The sequence below is a fragment of the Rhea americana genome, unplaced genomic scaffold, assembly GCF_003343005.1.
Source record: "Rhea americana isolate MKP2758 unplaced genomic scaffold, rheAme1 scaffold_405, whole genome shotgun sequence".
Lineage (NCBI taxonomy): Eukaryota > Metazoa > Chordata > Aves > Rheiformes > Rheidae > Rhea > Rhea americana.
Genome location: NW_028186541.1, coordinates 332,953 through 352,961, shown reverse-complemented (window position 1 = coordinate 352,961; position 20,009 = coordinate 332,953). Strand labels below are relative to the sequence as shown.

General features: G+C 37.7%; 1 protein-coding gene across 1 annotated transcript in view; it reads right to left on the bottom strand.

Annotated features, from left to right (window-relative positions):
- Positions 1-1,645: 1,645 nt before the first annotated feature.
- Positions 1,646-20,009, bottom strand: part of PTPN11 (protein tyrosine phosphatase non-receptor type 11) — a 32,141-nt gene continuing 13,777 nt past the window's right edge. The window contains exons 7-16 of the mRNA XM_085314484.1: positions 17,788-17,884; positions 17,080-17,159; positions 16,798-16,956; positions 13,535-13,666; positions 12,223-12,377; positions 11,511-11,578; positions 10,712-10,863; positions 6,809-6,921; positions 6,485-6,586; positions 1,646-5,118 (exon numbers count right to left, since the gene is read on the bottom strand). Of these exons, the coding sequence (XP_085170610.1) occupies positions 6,517-6,586; positions 6,809-6,921; positions 10,712-10,863; positions 11,511-11,578; positions 12,223-12,377; positions 13,535-13,666; positions 16,798-16,956; positions 17,080-17,159; positions 17,788-17,884 (1,026 nt within the window). The 3' untranslated portion in view covers positions 1,646-5,118; positions 6,485-6,516. The remainder of the gene's footprint in view (positions 5,119-6,484; positions 6,587-6,808; positions 6,922-10,711; positions 10,864-11,510; positions 11,579-12,222; positions 12,378-13,534; positions 13,667-16,797; positions 16,957-17,079; positions 17,160-17,787; positions 17,885-20,009) is intronic.

The window sequence follows — 20,009 nt, the reverse complement described above, 5'->3', positions numbered from 1 at the left end:
AACAAGTTTTAAATCGATTGCCCATATACAGAAACAGATGCAAATTGTCAGACATATTCACAGAAGTCTTACTCTGCATGATTATCACCTTAAAGCTAAGCTGTTCTACATAGCTACTATCCTTATTTGAATTCATCTCGCATTTAAGTCCACAAAGGTCTCAATCACAGGGCTTTGCTTTCTTCCTAGAAATTCCAGTAGAATTATCTCCATGCCTTGCCATCACCTTGAGATTAAGCTCGTTTTTCTACAAACTCAGTTATTTGCTCTGTGTTCACCTAGTATTGCTCATGTTGTCTGTGTTACAACGTATAGCATTTATTTGCTAAAAAGCTGCAGATAGTCATTTGCATTTCTGCCACTGCCTTCTACAAGCAGGATCAAGGGGAGAGCTAACGCTTAGCCGAACTTTCAATTAAATTAAAAATTCATCATATTTTAGTGATGCTAACTCACTACTATGGCTTTCAACTTTCTAGGAATCAATAGCAGCAATAGCATGCCTAGAGAGAGCATACCCAATGGTTTTAAGAAAAAGCAATACTCAAGACTTAAAATTAAACTGATAGGCTATACTTACACTCAGGAGCACATATGCTCTTCTCCTCCAGCCCAGAGAATAGGTAGAGCACCACATTTGTAGAAGTGTCTTGCTCCAAGTGCTACAGAGTCAGAAATGTTCATAGATTTTGAAGTATGGTAGCAGCAGCTGGCAGAAAGGAGCCTAGGGTGCAATGCAGCTCCTTCGCAAAGCATCAGTTCCTCTTTTGAGTCACAGCATAGCGCTGGCATAAAAAGATCTCTGGGAACAGCGGAGTCAAAAAGACAAAAGGTACAAGATATGAAGGAGCTGGGAGGAAGGAACAGCAGGAGTGAGTGCAACAGCTTCCTTCTCCCCTCACCACTGGAGGGAGGGCATGCTTCTCAAGCTAGGTTTGGATGAAGTGGGGCTGCCCTTCTTTTCCGATTTAAAAGTGGTAGATTATACACTAGCGTTTAGAAAAAAAGAGGCTTATCCACATCACCCAGTTTTAAGGATATTCCATACCAAGTTCAAAGAGTAACAAAGAACCAGTGAGGGTCAGTTAGCTGGAGATGAGGCAGGAAAGGGAAGGCAGGATGTACCATGGACACTCAAGCCCTGCAGGAGGGCACACCAGGACTCCCAGAACACCTCCACCAACAGCTACCTGGAGAGGCAATCTCTGGACAGGACGGAGACTCTTGCCATAGGGCCTCCAACTGGCAGCAGGCAGTAGGAGTAAAGTTAAAAGCTGGTATGCATCATATCTAATAAGAGTTTTGCTCCACTAAATCTTAGGAAGGACAGCTTCTCTCTTCAACAGCACCTCATGCTGCAAGGGGCTCAACAGAACCACAATTCCTAAACATTAAGATCCAGACTTGAAGGTCAGTGCCCATAAACACTACCATATTTTCTGGCTGGAAGTTAAGAAATAGAGTAATCAACAAGCCATTTTAAGAAAATGTTTTTTATTTCTTTTTTTTTATGTTTTGATGTTTACAGTTATGCTTTTATTTCTGATAGTATAGCTTTGCAGCAATAAAAATCACAATGCAGCTAGCAGAGCAGCTGAACTAAGACCCATAAATACCAGCACAGAAAACAATGGACAATCACCAATAATTCTATACATGAACTATTATTTTAATGTCACATTTTGACAACTGTAAATGGTCTACACAATGTATGTGGGCAAAAGGCAATAGTGAGTCTTTTGAAACACTAGATGTATAATAAACAGCGCATTATCAACATTGACATGATTCACATCAAATTGATGACATCCTAAAAGTACTCCTTTTAAAGGATAGAGATTTTTCAATAAAATATTACATTTCATTTAATACTCTGGTACAATACTTCATACATTGCAGGAAAAAAAAATAAATGCAAGGTCTACTCCATCTAATAAGAGGATCCTTTTTCATTAGTCTTTAGTACTGTAATAAAAAAAAAAATCACAATAATGTCATAAATAAACAGGCTTGAAATAATTAATTACATGTTTCACTATTTAAAAGGGAGAAATTAAAAATTAATTTGAAATAATGAAGTTATGGGTGGAAAAAAACCCGACAATACATCCTAGTACCAGCTGATTTTTCCCATCTCTACAATGAAAAAGGAAACAGGTATTATAACTAGGATACAGCTAATGAAGTTAATTATGTTTCCAACAYATACCTTAAGAGGAAAAAGTAAAGTCTGGTCAGGATTAATAGGAGAACCAATCAGTCCTAACAACAGTTAGCTGAAATTAAAGTGTATACTATAAAACATTCAGTAAATGAAGTCTACAGCAAATTCATGCTGGCATAAATTATTGTGCCTCAGGAGCTGTGTTAAAATTTCCCTTGTGGTATAAAGTCTTCTTCAACAGAACACTTCAAAACTGCATCCCTTTTCCATTCCATTGTTACAGCAATGACTGCAGATCAATGCTTAAATTTATTCTCTAAAAGCTCACTAGAAATACATGAAACCCACATATTCACTTATCTCCCTTGAACCAAAGGGCATTTATCTCTCTTGCTCCACCTGTCAAAATCCAACCATTGTCTAAAATAATTAAAAAAAAAAGAGAGGCTCTAAAATTACCCCTCTCGCCTATGCATGGAAAGCAGACAGACTTTACCTTGCAAGATCTCCCCTTTGGTTCTCAGCAGGGCCTAACACTCCAGTTAAAACAAAATGGAACATTTATTCATAGCCTTTCAGATTGTTTCCCTCTCTTGTCATTGCCATTCTTCCACCATATGCTTCCCAAGATTAATGCACATTTTCAGAATAAGATTTCCCTTGTTCCAAGAACAAATTCCTACAGTGGCAAGTTCTAAACAGCTAAAATAGGCCATGGGAAGCAACTTTCTTCGCTATGTAACTGATTGCTGCTCATACAGGTCAATTTTAAGACATATCACTTTAACAGAGTTCATAACCAGAATCTTTCAGGATCCTTCTCTTGTTTTTCTTGACTTCTCATTTTGGTGCAGAATGGTTTCAAACTGAACATGCATTCCACCTTGCAATAACATATCAAGTGTAGAATTTGTGCAACTCTACAACATTTTAAACAAACATTAAGATTGCTGTCAAATGGCTCTGTACAAATACCAACACTTAACTGATCCCTTTGAGCAAGATAAAGTTGTAAGTAGGGACAGGAGGGGAGGCAGGCAATGTAGAATAGATATCTCAGTACTGAATGATCAGATTTCTCTCTCATGATGACATAAATTTTAGATCTAGAAAGGGCACAAATATTTACGACTAGACTAGAGGCTACAACGTTAAAACACATTATGGTATGCTGGTGACAGGAGTTCCAAAAATACAATAATCCAAGAAAAAACCCAAAACCTCAAAAGTCAAAAAGGACAAGAAGCAAAGTAACAAAATTCTGCTTAACATTAAAGAAGCACCTTCATTCAGTTCAAACAAAGTGTTCAAATATTTGATTTTACAAAGCACTCTCAGGAAAAGGTAATATGATCTCCTAATTAACCTTTCACAAAGCTGTATTAATTACATTCCAGGCTTTAGCATAATTTCAATAGTAAGGCCAATAATGCAATTTCATTGGCCCTGCACCCTTGCATACAGCAATTTAATGCAGCATTCACCATCTGCACATGCTATATGAAAATGGCAGCAGTTCCTTACCACCACCTAAGTCACATCTTTCCCCTTGTTTTCAGGGAAGTTCTGTTGGTAAGACACCATTGGTACCTACTCCTAGGGACCAATTCTGCCATTAATCCACACATGCAGTTTCTAATGTCTTCAGGGGAAGCTTCTGGTCCAGATAATAGGACAAAGCAAACAAAGCAAAGAAATCCAGCTAACTGGCTGCCTAACAGCAACTCATACTTCTAGAATCTCTAGAAGAGGAATCTGTTTCATTGACAATCAGAAGTGGTTTCAGATGTACACGATTTTTTAATCTAACAGGGACAGCAAATTCAGTGTGGCTCTGAAAGGCACTTCAGGTGGAATGGTAGTAAACTCCTGCCTGACAAAATGGACCACAACAAGTCTGCTGGCTTTGCTGCCCATGCTGTCCTTTTCAACTAAGGCAATTTTAGCGGGCAGCTAGCTTCCATGCACTGCTTTCCCCATACACCTCTAGTTTAGCCCACTTACACTAGCATAAGGCCTTACTAAAAAACTGAAGGCCCAATGCTTCCACCTCCCCTGTGGAAAAAGGTTACCCTACATTAAGGTAACAACCTGCACAGTGGGTTACTTGTTTCACTCTGTTTTCGATATGCTGTCAAGGTGTCATTGTGCAGCTTTCTAGAATACCTTAACTCTACTAGTCCAATCTCTTGCTTAAAATAGATGAACACAGACAGATTAACACAGACAGTGCCCTTACAAACTGCTAGGCCACTGTGTTTTTTGAGAGATACACTAAATTCCTATTTTGGGTAAGGGTCAAATGAAAAGTTTCATTTGATATAAAGGCTATCTTACATGGTTACTCAAAAATAGCCCAACCAGCCACTCAGATAAACTGTGATCAAAAAAAAAGCCATCAGCTATCACAAAAAGCACCTTCATATCTGCAACTGCTCACCCCTATGAAACTCAGTTTGAAATGTATTAGGACTAATTTTACCATGTAGCTGATTCTATTCACACAGGTGATCCACTGTTTTCAAACAATCAAGTATTGTTCCCATCAGTATTTTACACAAATGTAATGGATTTACCCACTTCATTGCTCTCCCACCCCCACCCCCCAAAATCCCACAACTGCTCAAATAAAAATTACTAATAGCCATATTGTGAAACAAAAATACTATTTAAAAACAGATGGATGACACTCCAACAACTCGCTGGATTCAAAACTGATTCTACAAAGTAGTCGTCTACATTGTAGAAAGGATTTCCTTTTATTTGSAAGATGAGCAATTGTAAATCAGGTGTTGGAGAGAAAGGATATAAACAAACTTTAGATGGTTTTAAGTTTTGCCTACTGTTGAAGGATTAAAACCATAAATAAAAAGGTACCAAGCCTTCAGAGTTCACCATTCACATGAAGCTTCTTCCATCTCTTTCTTGACCTTTTTAAAAACCCATATTCATTTCTGGAAAAAGAGGGGAAGAGAAAATAAAAGTTTAGAGAAAAATAGCAACCATTTATCTTTCCTACATTATAGGAAAATGCTCAGTTTTGACTCAGAAAAGCTATAAACTCAAATCAAGAGTCTCTGATCTGTGCTTATAAACTCCRTGGTTATTTTAGCAGAAGATGAGACTTTGGGTATAAACTTTGGAAACGACTGCTGTACCAAATGGATGAAGCATACTTACAGTTACCAGATACAAAAGAGAATAGGATGTCTAAATTCTTTAAAAACACAGGGGGAAAAAATTAAAGGCTTTAGAGAAGAATCCAAAAGTTAATGACTAAATTCAAGTGTTCCTTTGCTCACAATCCATTAACTAACATATTGGATGTACTTATCAGCCAATAAACAGTATCTATTCGGTGTCTGAYTACAAGCACCAAGTTACAATAGCTATTTAAAATAGAGTAGAGAGACTCTTCAAATTTCTCTTTCAGTAAAWGCAAAGATTTAATTTTTAGTAATAAACCAATAACAGCTCAAGAACTTTGATTCTGAAGGTTTCATTTTTGACCGACCGTAGTTGAAAGGCTTTGATAACAGGCTACGATGTCAGATCACTTAATGATTTCACTCTCTTTCCTTACGGCTCACACAACACAGGCACAGCAGTATCCTTGCTCACAGCATTTTTTAATGAGACCAAGCACATTAGATTAAATGTTCCTTGAATCTCTTCAGATGCACACCAATCTGTATCACAGACCAGGATCATAGATTAGTTGTAAAGAGACATGGAAAGTTCAGACTATAGCCACTACTCATCTCCTAGTGTACAGTATTCCACTCTCCTGGATTATTTACTCAGATAACTCAAAGTGATAATAAAGAACTCTAATGTATGCCACTGGTGAGCAAGGACACGAAGGCCAAACTATCAAGCTGATATTCCACCTTGCTTTGGAATGGTAACCAAAGATGCAACTCAATTAAAATTAGCTTTTGGAATTCAGTTTCCCTAATGGGGTGGGGGGGAATGGGGAGCAGAGAGAAAAAAAAAATCACATGCATCTCAGCCTTTAGAAAAATCCTTCATATAGTTTGGTTTTATATACATTTTCTCCAAAGAAAATGCACAAATATCACAGATGAGTTGGCTCAATAAAATGGAAAGTTTTACTCTTTCTTCAGTTAAGTTGCTACATTTAAGTTAACTGTAAGTTCAGTTAAGTTCTTCTGAAAAACTGCAGTTGTAGAAATACATTAAAGTGTCAATCTGAATCCACTTAGCAGCTAAAGTTGCGGTTCTGCTAATTTCTTCCATACTCAAGCCCCCTCYCCAACTCTAGGCTGGACATGCACAGTCACTCCTGAACATACATACCTGCCTTTTCATGGAAGTGCCTTTATATCTTCTCATCTGAAACTTTTCTGCTGTTGCATCAGCCCCACATTTTCATATACTCTAGCACTATCTTCTCTCATTCTGAAATAAAACAGTTATTTATATAGGGAAAAGTCCAGTTAGAGAAAAACAGGCACATACACACAAAATAATTCAGTGACAATTTATTTTACTCAATTTAGTTTAAATGCAAAGTACAGGGCAACAGTCTGGGGCAGATTCTGTGGTAACTCCCTCTCACTTGAGGTCACTAAAAATTAATTAGCACAGTTCAAAACTTACTAACAACAAAAACTAACTTACTCTGGACACGTTGGGGTTGGGGTACAGGGTGGAAGAGGGCTCTGATCCCCACTTGTCTGGTCCGATAAAGAATATTTAATGTTTGTGTATTCATGACCTTTTCTCTTACTCTTCTGTGAAGCAAAACACAATTAAAAACACAATTAAAATTCGAACTGCTAATAAAAAACAATCACTGAAGGAGTGCAGAAATTACACGTATAGCTATTCACGTTTACTTGTCTTTAGAAATAGAAGAGTTTGTCTATGAACACAATTGTCTATGAACAAGTCTCAATTCTGTAGATATAACACAGCACGGACAGCACCTGAAGGCTGGCATTAGCTATTTGTTGCAAGACACGAAAAGCCTCATTTTTTCAATATTCCCCTTTCCACCACCATCTCTAGCAGGAGGTATCAACATCGTGAACCTGCACTCATATACAATCTTCATCTTACTTGGCTGAAGAAACCACATTCGATTCTTTAATAGAGAGTATCAGCCAGTGGGCCTCCCACTGACCTTATTTCCAGCTTGGAGATGTAGCCAAATGAGTAACAACATTGTTTGCAAGATCTCTAATAAAATACCATCTTAGCCCATTAGGTCTGATATAAAAAGAACCCAAGCTGTTATTTGTATTCCATAACATATGCCACAAGCTGCAGCCAATTGTGCTGGCATTCGCCTGAAGATATTGAAGGCTCCAGCAGGCAAAGCTACACTGGGGCAGAGAGGGGAATACGGCTTTCTTCATTTGCAAGACATAGATTCACAACACACAACATACACTGAAATCTACAGTGAAATCAAAGCTTTGCTTTAAAATTTTATAGGGTGAACTTTTTTAAATGCTCAAACAAGTACTAGATCAACTGAYCTGAGTCAATCTCACAACAGAGGTTTTCAGAGCCTCCTAGGAGATCTGGCTGCTGAGTTCCCATTAAGAAAGCTCTGTATAGCAATGTAGGCTGAAGTTTTTCAAGACGGTCTTCTGACACTTGTTCAACTTGTTCTATTATTTAAAGAACTTCTCCCCCTTTCAGCCTCCTACTTACTCCTGACAAATCACTTTCAAACAGACCACCAGTCCAGATCAATAACCTGGAAGGTTAAAGCTAAAAACCAAGATTTAAACAAAATACAAAGGTTCAAACCCTGCTGCATTCTACAGTGTTATAGGTACAAGCCTCTCACCTGGCAACAGCTGCCAATAATATTTTTAAGCCAAAAACCAATGCTTGATTTTTTTTTAACTGCACGATGAATGGCAATTCAATTCCTGCTACAAATGTATTATGCAGTAAATAATAATAATAATTTAAAAAATAATAAAAAAAAGATCGATTCTATTACTTAAAAGATGGCTGAAATAYATCAAACAAGCTAAGAAAAAGTAGATTTCTGGCTTCTCTTTCTCTGACTTAATMCACCATAATTATTCTTTCTAATTCAGAATAATAGTAGGGTGGTAAGAATTACTGGTTACCTAAATGTAAAGGAATATACACATTTCCAAGGGGGAGGTGGAACTAACCCAGTTCACTTTGCTTTTCTTCCACATCCATAAGACAACATGCAATATTTAACAACACTTGATACTGTGAAGACTYAAGGTTCTTAGCACTGCAGTGCAAAAGGGAATACTACCACATCAGGGAAAGTGTTTTTCAAATATAAACAAAACACAGGTATGGCTATGAGAATGGCTGCAGCTATTCATGTATCTACTCCTTCAGGCCAGCTGGTCACAAGCGCTCCATGACAATAGATCTTATCAGCTTAGGCTAGTTAACATGACTGCAGTTTCTCTAGAGCTGGGTTGTGTTCAGCCAAACTGAAAAGCAGGAAGGGCACAAAAACYAACCTCTGCACTTTTTCCTGTAGATGTGCCCAAATTCACCTCACCAGTTTTGTTCAACTTTCAGATTTTGCTATCTGCAACCATATTACAGTGCAGAGAATAAGGTTCCAGTAAGCAACAGTTTAGAGAAACAGTGAGTTTCATCCCCAAATATATTATCTTTTGCAGACTAGGTGAAATTCAAGTTCTTCCCATGGTGTTCTACTGTTCTACTTAACTCTGCTTAACTTTTTTTCCTGCTCTCTCAAAGCATGCTTTGCAGCATTCCCAACCCAGTGTGTATGTGTGTGTGTATATATAAATATATATATACACACACACACACACATGTGTGTGTGTGTATGTATATGTATACACACACACACACACACACACATTTTCCCCAAAGACTCTACTTCCTATAGCCACTGCAAAACATTGCTTTTGTCTGAAGAGTACCTTTTTATTCCCATGATTGCCACTAGCCCTAGATACAGGTCAAGATCTCCTAAGGTAAAGTAATATTCTGTTTCCAGTTTAAGGAAATTTATATTTGTGCCTCCTGAGCTACTAATAAAATAGAGGATGAAATGCAATTAAATTTAGCCTGATCACTGTAAGAGAAGTACACTGCTTCACTCAGTATCAAAAATACTATTCAAAACATTACAGCAGTCAAGAGACAGTTAGCAGCTGAAAGAGATCATATTCAAAAGCAGCAGATACAAGGCTTTCATTGCATAGCTACAAACAGAGAGATTTCAGGGCACTCTAAGGCGAAGAGAGACAACAAAGCTAGGAAAAAACTAAACATGAGKGATTTCTTGTTCTTCATTGTGTCTAATCACCATCAGAGCACACAACAGCTGTCCTAGGGAAAGGAAGAAAAAAATCTATCTTCTCTACAAAATGATGCATCTAGCTCATGTAGATATAAAAGAAGCTCTGCCACACTCCAAAGCAGCCAGAAGCCACACGAGAGTGCCTCACCTGAGCTGACACACTCAGTCTAAGCAGGCATTACACCTCAGCCTAGCACTATGTTAATCACAGACATGCAGCTCCCAGCATTTGCCTGACCAGTCTTGCACGTTTATCTCCTTCCGAGCAGCAAGGCGGCCACAGAAGGGAAGATAATGAAMTTTCAAAACAAAAAGATAAAAGTCTCAAGAAGACCAGAGGCTGARGCAGAGAATGAAAAAGAACAGCAGGCAGAAAGTCAGTTCTTTATCACAATACTACATAACTTTTGTAGATTACAGAATTTGAGTGCAACAGGATACTTCCACAGACCCACCTCACTATTCCTGTTACCATGACCCATTCCAAAATCTTCCTTCGGCTTACCACACCAAGTCTCTCCTCTAACTGTTCTCTTCCTTTGAAACTGCACTGCAGGATCACCACACTCATTCTTTATGATCTTTCAGCCCAATATACTTACCTTTCCACTAATTAATACTTAATTTTAGACTCCCAAAATAGGTATTAGAGTGATTAGCTTAGATTGCTAAGCTAATTTGGCTTAGATCAAATTGAATTTGATTATTGCACATTATAAATACATTTGACAGATTTGAAGTCTCTCTAAAACTCAGAGCAAAAGGTTCTGTATCAGTTCACAGGACTTATTGTGTATTCTTTTTGCCCAGAAAACCAGACAATGTTAAAGGCATTTGAGATCTGAGGCACAGRAGTTGGGAGACAGGAAGGACAGAATCCCACACACCAAAGCATTTTCATGGAAGGTAGAGCAGTACTAGCTGCAGCTATGGGAAAGCCTCTCATGCTAATGATTTTCTTCCTTTGCCAGTGGCCAAGCACATTGTTCTTTATTTCAGAGTTTTCCAACTCCATCTAATAGTTTCAGAGTAATTCTTAAGCACAGTGAATTCAAACACAGGCTTACTTCTCTGAACATAGTTTACAAGCCAGTTGCAGAACCAGCATTTTCATGCTGCTTTGGTTTTCCAGCCAGCAGCCATGCTTCCAAAAGTCACAGGCAGCAAAAGAACAATTCTACTCCGTGCTCCAATGGTGTGTTCCTATGAACATTTCATACTTAGGACAAATATACCTGCTCCTCTTCAATTCTGCGTTGTAGCGTTTCAATGTAGTGCTGTACTGCCATGTAAATAAATCTGTACTGTGCTTCTGTTTGAACCATTCCTGATCGCTGTGATCTCACCATCTGAATGGTCTTTGGAACATCAATATCACAGTCCACACCTAAAAAGAATCATCATAATGTTAAAAACAGTAAAGTAAATTTTCTACTTGTGGGAGATATTGGTCTCATCTTCCAAAATATTTAGATGCTCTTGCAATAAGCAAGGTTGGTAAGATCAAACACACTCATCTTTGATCTCCAATAAACAGGCTTTTAGAGCTGTAATGTAACATGTAAAGCTGTTCCAGAGGAGAAAACTGCACCACTTTACACTGTTCCAAGACAACTTTAAATACAAGCCAACCGAACATACATGTTTAGCTAGTGTGCATGGCAGCTGATACTTAAATACAATACCCTTCTCTGAAAGTAAGTTAAAAATAAGTTACTTGCATCAACTTATAGGAGTATACTGACAATCACATCCCTATGCATGATTTACTTGTTTGTTTGTTTGAAGAGTCAAATTCCTGGCTAAACCTCAGCTGGAAGCTTGCATTATCTTTAATAACTGAAGCAGGGTTTCAGCAACTTGATTCCAACTAGAATCAMGAGGAGTGAGTCACCAAGGACCCCTTTTACACCAGACAAGCACTCACTTTATAGTATCACTGAAGTCCTCTGTCCTATCAACACTCCTTTATTGACAAAGGTCAGATGTCACGCTGATACAATGCACCRGAAGAAAAAGTGAAGGGAACCCTACCTTTTTCTCTGATTATGTCAATAAGAATATCAATCACAATGAAAGTCCCAGTTCGGCCAATCCCAGCACTGTAAAAACAGAAGAGGAAAAAAAACCAAAAAACACATTGTTCTTTCTGAATAGCCATTGAAACCCTAGTCCAAGCAAGCATCCAATACTAAGATACATTAAACTTCCAGATTACAGCTAAAGCGTCAAACCAGGTGAGATCATATGGACCAAAGAACTTACATGAAAGAAGTCATAACATCATTTCTTGTACATTATGGTTTATTAACATCCTTGAACCAAAGGCCTACAAATTCAAGTCTAACACTTCCCTGCCTTATGAAAAGCGTCTCATTTATATGCTGAGACTGAGTGATGTCTCGGTTGCAGCAGTTGGGGTGGGAGACAAATTCCCATGATCTTGTACCTGGAATATATTTAGACAAGGCTGACACCACCTCTCATACAGCCTCAAAAATTTTTATTCATACCAGCATGAATGCTCTGAAAAACAGCTTGCTTAAAAGGTAACCATTTGACACCTATCTAGAATGCAACATTTCCCAAAATGTAAAGAGCAAAAAGAGCTTGATAGATGAAAATTCAAGTAGCCTAAGGGGAAAGTTGCTTTCTTTTAAAGATTTCAGCTTTTTTCTCCTCCTTTCCCAGGAAAGACAGCCCAATAGAACCCCACAGAAGGGGGCTGCACAGTGCAGCACTGTACCTGCAGTGGACCACAACTGGCCCTGCATCAGAAATGCTTTCCTGCTTGTGGTGTACCTCCTCTAGAAAGTCTAGTACACCACCAGGGTCACTTGGGACTCCATGATCAGGCCAGGTTCTGAAGTGATACTGCCAGACTGTTCTCTCTGTGTTTCCCTAGAAGGAAGATGCCAACATGTGAAAGAAAGCAATCCTTCAGATCAAAATCCAGAAAGAATTTATTTGGAAAAGTTGACTCAGACTAGAATATGATATATCCAACCTTCTCCTCCATATCTGTAGTATCGCATCTCCCTTTAAAAGTCTGACCTTCCTGGTCTGACAAGTTGGTCGCATTGCCTGCTTCCTTATCTCCCCCTTTTTCTAATACAGTTGTTTCCAACAGTATCTCTGTCCTCATTGTCAAAAGCCATGGTAAGGTTCTGTCTGAGGTTAACTAACAGCGTCCTTCATCTAACAACTTACATACTGTAATTCTTACCACAACTTATCTTGCATACTTCTTCCCACTCAGTTTCATCTCACAGAAATATCACTTGATACATCCCACTTGTTTTTTTTCTTTCACAATTACTTCTGCACTCTCATCCAAAGCATTCCTTACCTCATTAGTTTGCTGATTCCTTCTTCTTTCAAATCCTGAACTTAAAGAACTCTTCCTAGACACTGGACCCATATACAATCAGTTTATTTTTCACTTAACGTATTCAATAAGTCAAATAAGCTCCATACACTGTACTACTGTTCTCTCTCTTACCATCATGCCACAATTTAAGCCTACCTTTATGTGCCACTGCCTATATTACAGGCTTTTGACAAGAAAAAGGTGGTATAGTTTCAGGGGAAGTAGAGCAATAAATAAATAAATAAATAAGCAATAAAATAAAATCTACAGAACCTGGAAACACAACAGCAAACAGGACTGATCTAGGGGCCTTGCTGTTCTTCAGAGGTAGACAAAAGGTGCCCTGATTAATAAGAATACAAGACAAATACTTCCTCCAAAGGGCACCAGTAAGGGCCCAGCTAGACTGAAATGTGATCTGTACTTAAGAGCAGTATCATCCCTCTTTCCAGATTTCCTCAAAGTTCTGCAGGCATGCATCGTCTTCTACCAAAAAGTGCTTACATATATTAATTTTCAATTATTTCAATGACAAAACATCTGGAACTAAATCTGGAACTTCAAAGAAAGGGATAAGGCTCTATTTATTATACTCTTAGTGCTTTTATTGAAAAGAAACTGTCAATTTCTGACATTTATTCTTGATTTGCAAGCTGAATTAAAAGGATGAAGTTACTAATATACTTACTTGCCCAACTTTAGAAAGCTTGAGTTCTCTTAGCGTGTAATCATGTGCTGCACTCTCCTTAACATTCCTAACACGCATAACACCATACTCCTTTAGCGAATATTCGTCAGGCCAGTACTTGACACACTTACTCTGCAAGATTCAAAATAAAAAAGTAATTAGCAAGAGGTAAGGCTGCTTTATGAACTAGTTAACATACAAATTTGAGGCGTTTATTTCTGAATAGGTAGAAGACAATGCTTTGGCCAGTTGATGCTAGTAAAAGTACCTTCAAGGGAAAGTTTCTTTTCCTCATAACGAAAACACATACACTCACACTAGATGATTTGAGACAAAAAAGTACAGGCAATCTCCCCTCTTAACAGCTTTCATGACAATCTTAATCCCTGCTTATCCTTAATAGTTTCAAAAATACAGGACTAGGATACAGTTACTTATGTCTCCACTGAATATTGGTTTCAAAATACTSAGAATTTCCAGTGGAATGCAACAGCCTTACAAACTGTTCTATAATCAAACTCTAACAGATGGCAGAATAAATACAAGTCAAAGGCATAAATCATTTTTAGCATACATGAAACTTGGAAGTCTGTCATTTAGAATTGGAGCAAAAAGGGCTAACCCTAGCTCTCCAATTCAGCCACTACACAAGAAAATTTTGCTCCCTACAAGAAGAATGAAGCCTAATGCATTTGTAGCTTTAGAAGCTTAGAGCTTTTTGTGTGTTACTTCTCTCTGAAGATTATTTTTGGCCAGGGATATATTACACACACCAAAGAGCAAGTTCACTGCTTTTATTCGGTTCCCATGAAAGCTCAGGAAAGAGTGAATCCTGTTAAACTATGACTGCAATGCTAGTATCTGGATGAGAAATTACAGTATATAGACACAGCTTCTAGCAAGTGCAAATGCAGACCAAACACCAAGTACTGTGGAGAAACATTTCTCATGAATATGCACTAGTAACTACAAACATGAAAATATAGCAACAATAAAGTTTCTACTGCCAACAGAAAACAACTTAAAAAAGAGGCTTGAACACACGCTTTCCAGCCTGCTTAGGCAACAAGATGCTTTTTTTGTTACTTTTGCCCTCTTCCTTCACCTCCCTGATAGGGTATAAGCTAAACAAAATGTTGATCTTAGTGTATGTTAATATAACTTGCAGTTTCAATACAGAACTCTGAACACAAGAGTAGTTGTCACTATAAATAAGTCTCAGCAGTAACATGCAATGTTAAAACAAGCATTAGTCTGATTCAGAGAATGCATATATGATGAGCTCAATGGACTGCCTCCGAAACACCGTTATTTTAATTTGTAAGTATTTGTTTGCTTCTTCTACACTGCATTTTAAGGCATGTTCAGAGTTCTATGCAGATCTGAGATGTTTCATAGTTCCTCACTTCCTTAGGAAACGTGTTCATGAAATCATCTCTGATCCAGGGGTTTCTCTCTTTCCTGAAGACCTGAAAAGCACCTTGGCCTGAGATAAAAAAGCTTTTATTTTATACCAAGACTCGGACCGTTATTTGCAATTTTTGAAGAACTGAAACAGGCACCAAGGAAAAAAATATATATATATAAAAATAATGCATGCAGCACTAAATAAGTAATCAAACATTAAAGCATTACATATAGAGCTACATATAGGCTTGTAAAATTTGGAAAGAATCATAGAGAAACTGCAGAGGAACATGGCCCATTCAGAAGGTTATACAAAAGTGTATTCAAGTCAAGCCTTCCAAAGCAATCTCAAAATTTCTCTTCTTCCAACACAGAGATCTAAGAAGAAGGTCACTGAAAAGGRGTAGCTTCTTCCTTTAGTGTACTCTTAGGAAGCAAACAGAATCAAGTACTTTGAAGATCCTTTCACAAAAAGCAATGAATAGGCGCAAGTCCATTGTATCTAGAAAACCCACAAGAGTCCATGGTTTTTATAAACATCAGCAATAGCAGTTTTGATAACTAGATGAGGAATAGAAGCCCATAAGATCTACTAATATTCGTCTTCTGCACASAAAGACTCTTGTCCTTCACAGAAGTAAGGGGCCTCCACAATTATCAGTCATCTGCAGTAAATCATGAGCTATACCTTCACCTCTGATTTTTTCAAAAGCGACACTCATTTAATAAGATAACAGCTTTCCACTCACAGACAGGTCTATCATATTAGTGAAAAAGGTGAACAGCAGTATGTGAAAAAAGGAGAGAAAGTTAAAATAAGAACAGAAAGTTTACAAAAAAACCCCACACACCACAACACATTCCAAAGCAAGATAAAACTACTATATACAGAAAGCGGAATGTAATCATTGCCAGAATACTAATAATCAACTATTTCCTGTCATTGTATTTTCTTTTGCCATATGCCATTAGAATCCAGAAACAAAACAGCCTCATATTTGCCAGAGGACAGTGAATAGGCAAGATCTCCATATTTAAAAGGTAAAAGAGAGGTTCTTGGAATACATCATTGTAGGAAAATTTCCTCCTTCAAAGCAGTGAATATTGCCAGAGCAGTTCACAAGGGGCTCAGATTACTGAGGCTGAACAAGCAGCTGTGTTMATGCAGAGCAGGGCAGTTAGAGACAAAGCACCTGACTTTAGGAATAGAAGTGCAGAATCATGCCTGCTTGAGGGATTCTTAACTAGATGGAGTTACAACCCAAATTGCTAACTCAACACATAGGAATGTTATCAAATCAAGCAAGGAAAGTAAAGTCAGAAGGGAGAATTGCATTTTAGCAGAGTCCAATAAACATTATTTCAACATGGTGAATCTGAGGCAACAGATTTCTTATTATTTTATAGTTTTTTTAGGAATACTCTTTAAATTCATTCTTATAGTAATAAAACSCCACAATTCTACTTTTCCTTATTAAGTCTATAACAGCTTAGTAAGCTAAAAATAAATAGCAATAGTTTGTCACAGGAACAAGAAACTAACTCCTTAGAGGATGCTGAATGTCYCCGTAGCTACACTTATCTTTCCACAGGTTTATTCCCTGAATACCTTTGCATTCACATTCAGAAGCCAAAATTCAATGAGCAAACCCAATGACATGACAGGAGTGCATCCTCAGTTCCCACAGACACCAATAAAAGAGGACACTCCGCACCTTCATACCAGGTCTTCAGGGAAAGCAGCAGTTCACCAGATTTTCAGTTTTCAGCTCGTCAGTGCAACTAAGTCAGTTTAGTCCTTATTTGCACTCAGATGTATGACTTTTCCAAAAGCCAATTTAAGGTTTTGTTTTTACCTTTCCTCTTTCAACTTCTTTTGTTGTCATAACAATAACTCGAGAATTCTCCTGGAACACCATTCTCCAAAAATCATTCACTGTATTCTGTAGGCAGCCTTGAGTAGCAATGTAGCTTTTTTTTGGCTTTGAGTTGTTGCACTTCGTTTCAAATTCAGGCTAGAGACAAAAAATTCAGAAAGGATGATAAATGAGATTAAAAAGACTAACCTGGAATCAGGTGAGCATGCTGAAGAGTAGATACAGGTTATGTCAATAAGAGATTCCTATAGGTACACTTACCATAATAATATTAGCATTGATATAGTCTGAAACAGGTTCATTTGGATCACCATCATGTAGAACAACTCTGGTATGATCAACTAGAAGAATATATACAAATATGTTAAGTAGTTGCATCCTACGATTGTGAACACATGGCTATTTTTAAATACCCATCAGATGGGTAATTTCATACCATTGCCAGAAACTAAGTTGTCAAACTCAAATAGTGGTCAGAATACTCAACCTTTTCTCTCTTCTCCAAGACAAGCTTCCAGTGGATCACAACATCTAAATGTTTATTCACCTTAGTTAGTACTTCATGAAGGCATGAACAGCCAAGCACTAGGTCAATATAAATGAGCTTATAAATACTGCTAGATTAATTCCATGCAGTTTTGTACTATAAATTAATTCTCTTTAAATTTAAGCATTCCAATCTGCTGAATAACAGTTTACGAATGTGATGCCTTTATATGAAAGCTGAAGATAAACACAATATTAGGGAATCCAAATATCTGTATCTACAAAGACCACATATTCATGCACAAATTGGAAATGGTATGGACTAATTTGACAACATAAGAGGAAGTCATCACTAAAGAGACAAAATACAACAACATGCTGGTGCTTAATTAACACTGTATTTACCAGCCAACAAAAAATAAGGAACAGAAAAGCACAAAAAGCAGAAAAGATATACATTATAACAAAACAAAAAGTACTTACAGGGTAAAATGTTTTTGTATCTATTTTTGTTTTTGTTCTCTTGCCTCTGACCTTCTTTACGACTATATAGAAGTTTACATTCTTGCTGTTGTAAAGTCTAGATGAAAACAGCACAAATTACTGGTTTCATTAAAAGCAGCAATATATTAGTAAAGAAGAGAGGTACAAGACTCTTTCACCATCCCTTCTGTGATTCTTTCTCACAGAAAAGTTGACACGTGATTATAATACCTGTCAGTGATCTGGGAGAGAGATCTTGGGTGTCCCCATTCAAATTCAATACAGCATTCTTTCCAAGGCATCAAAAGGCATGACTTAGATACAACAGAATGAGTGACAAGGCAAGCTATTTTCCATCTAATATACCTATGAATTCAAAGCTTCTTTAAACCACATTGACTATAACAAGAAAGTTCTCATGCTATTGTTCCATCCAAGTAGTTGGTCCCACAAAGCTTTTAGCTGTAGAACACTGCACAAGGAAGACAGAACAGCCTACAAAGAATTGAAACAAAATTTTTGTCTTCAGAAGTCTAGCTATCTGGAAGGGATCCCTAAATAGCAAATCAAAAAACACAAGCAGCATCCCACAGAACAGGCCTAAAACAGTATTTATCGCTAGATCTTTCCTACTAAGCATAAAAGTTAGTAGTAATGCCACATTTCTCCTACTTGCTGAATTAGGCAGGGTAAGGGGTTAAAAGTTGCCCACTGAACTGTCATTAGCTTTTTAATCATTGATTGTGATTAGTAACTAACATGTTCAAATCATTGCCAGTATGCAAAGGAGTAAGGCCCTTTATAAGCCAAGCTTCTCTACCTGAGCTGTTCTAGATCCCTCTAGGCCTTATTCAGCAGTCTCCTTCCTCTCCTTCAGATGAGGCAAGTGTGTAGCAACACTGCTCAAAAGTCCCAAAGCCACATCCCCTAAGATTATAAAGGCTGTGTTACAGCAGTGCCACAACAACTTGCAAGCCACAGCCAGACAAACTCTAGGCAGCTAAAGAGGAAGGAGATAGAGAAAATCCAAAAGCACCTCAACAGAATCAACTGTATTTAAGTATCAGGCAAACTTAAAAGTCCTTAAGCAGTTAGAAACAGAATATTAAGGTACACTTGTCTACGCCTTCATTAAAAAACAAACAAACAAAGAAAAAAAAAACAGTAGGATGAGAACAATCAAAGTATGCAGATGGCACTACAAAGCCAGAGAGGCAAATTAGCACTGAGGGTAGCAACAGTGCTTTGAACTTGTAAATTATGCTATACCTTTCAAATAAGAAGTAATTCACAAAATGAAGGAAACCAAGTTTTGTCACTCTTATTACACACACAGATGCTACGAAGTTGGCTTACTAAGGAGAACAGGCCAACAGACTTGGGAGCAGAATTTGATTCCTTGTTCAGCAATAGGCTTAGTCAAATCAATAAGGCCAAAGTCCAAATGGGAATGCTATAGTATTTCTGAGGGTATGGATAATACAAATAAAATGCCCAAAATAATGCCAGTGCTCAAGTAACTGCAAACAGSGTTAGTCAATATAAATCATCCTAATACAGGAACAAGAAAATCAGTATGGAGATTCCTCCTGTCGACAAGATCGTAACTTCTCTATGTCCAATTCACAATTAACATGACAGGRACAACAGCAAATCCACACTTCGTGGCAGTGTTGCTTGGTAGCAAATCTCCCTATTTGCAACACAGCTAAGCAGACTAGAGACTACATGTCTTTGTTTTTTAAAAGAAAGATCATGAGACTTAGGGAGCTGTTCCTTTTGCTATTACCACCCTTAATATTCTTTCAGAATTACTTTGGCTTTAAAGCTTGAGCACATCAGGCACATTTGCTCACTTCTATTTTGGTCTCCATTATTGTTACTGCCTCATGTAGTGACCTTGGACAATTAGGTTCCTTCTAAAGCCAGGAAAACCAAAGGCCCTGGAGAACAAAAGCCATACACGGGAGAGTTGAGAGATTTCATGTCTGTGAAGTAAAGACAGAAAACATTTCCATAAAGCACTGCCTGCTATTACTAGTCATGGGTGAAACAGCATTTTGCAGTAACCTTGCCTCCTGCCACTTCACAAGAGTTTTTTTTTTTTTTAGATGCCTGGCTAAGCCAGTATTACTGAGAACCTTTATAAAAATTATCAAAATTTGACACTCTGAGGTCTTGGCCAAATGAAACACAAAGCAAAAGAACCAAAAGCTAAGTTC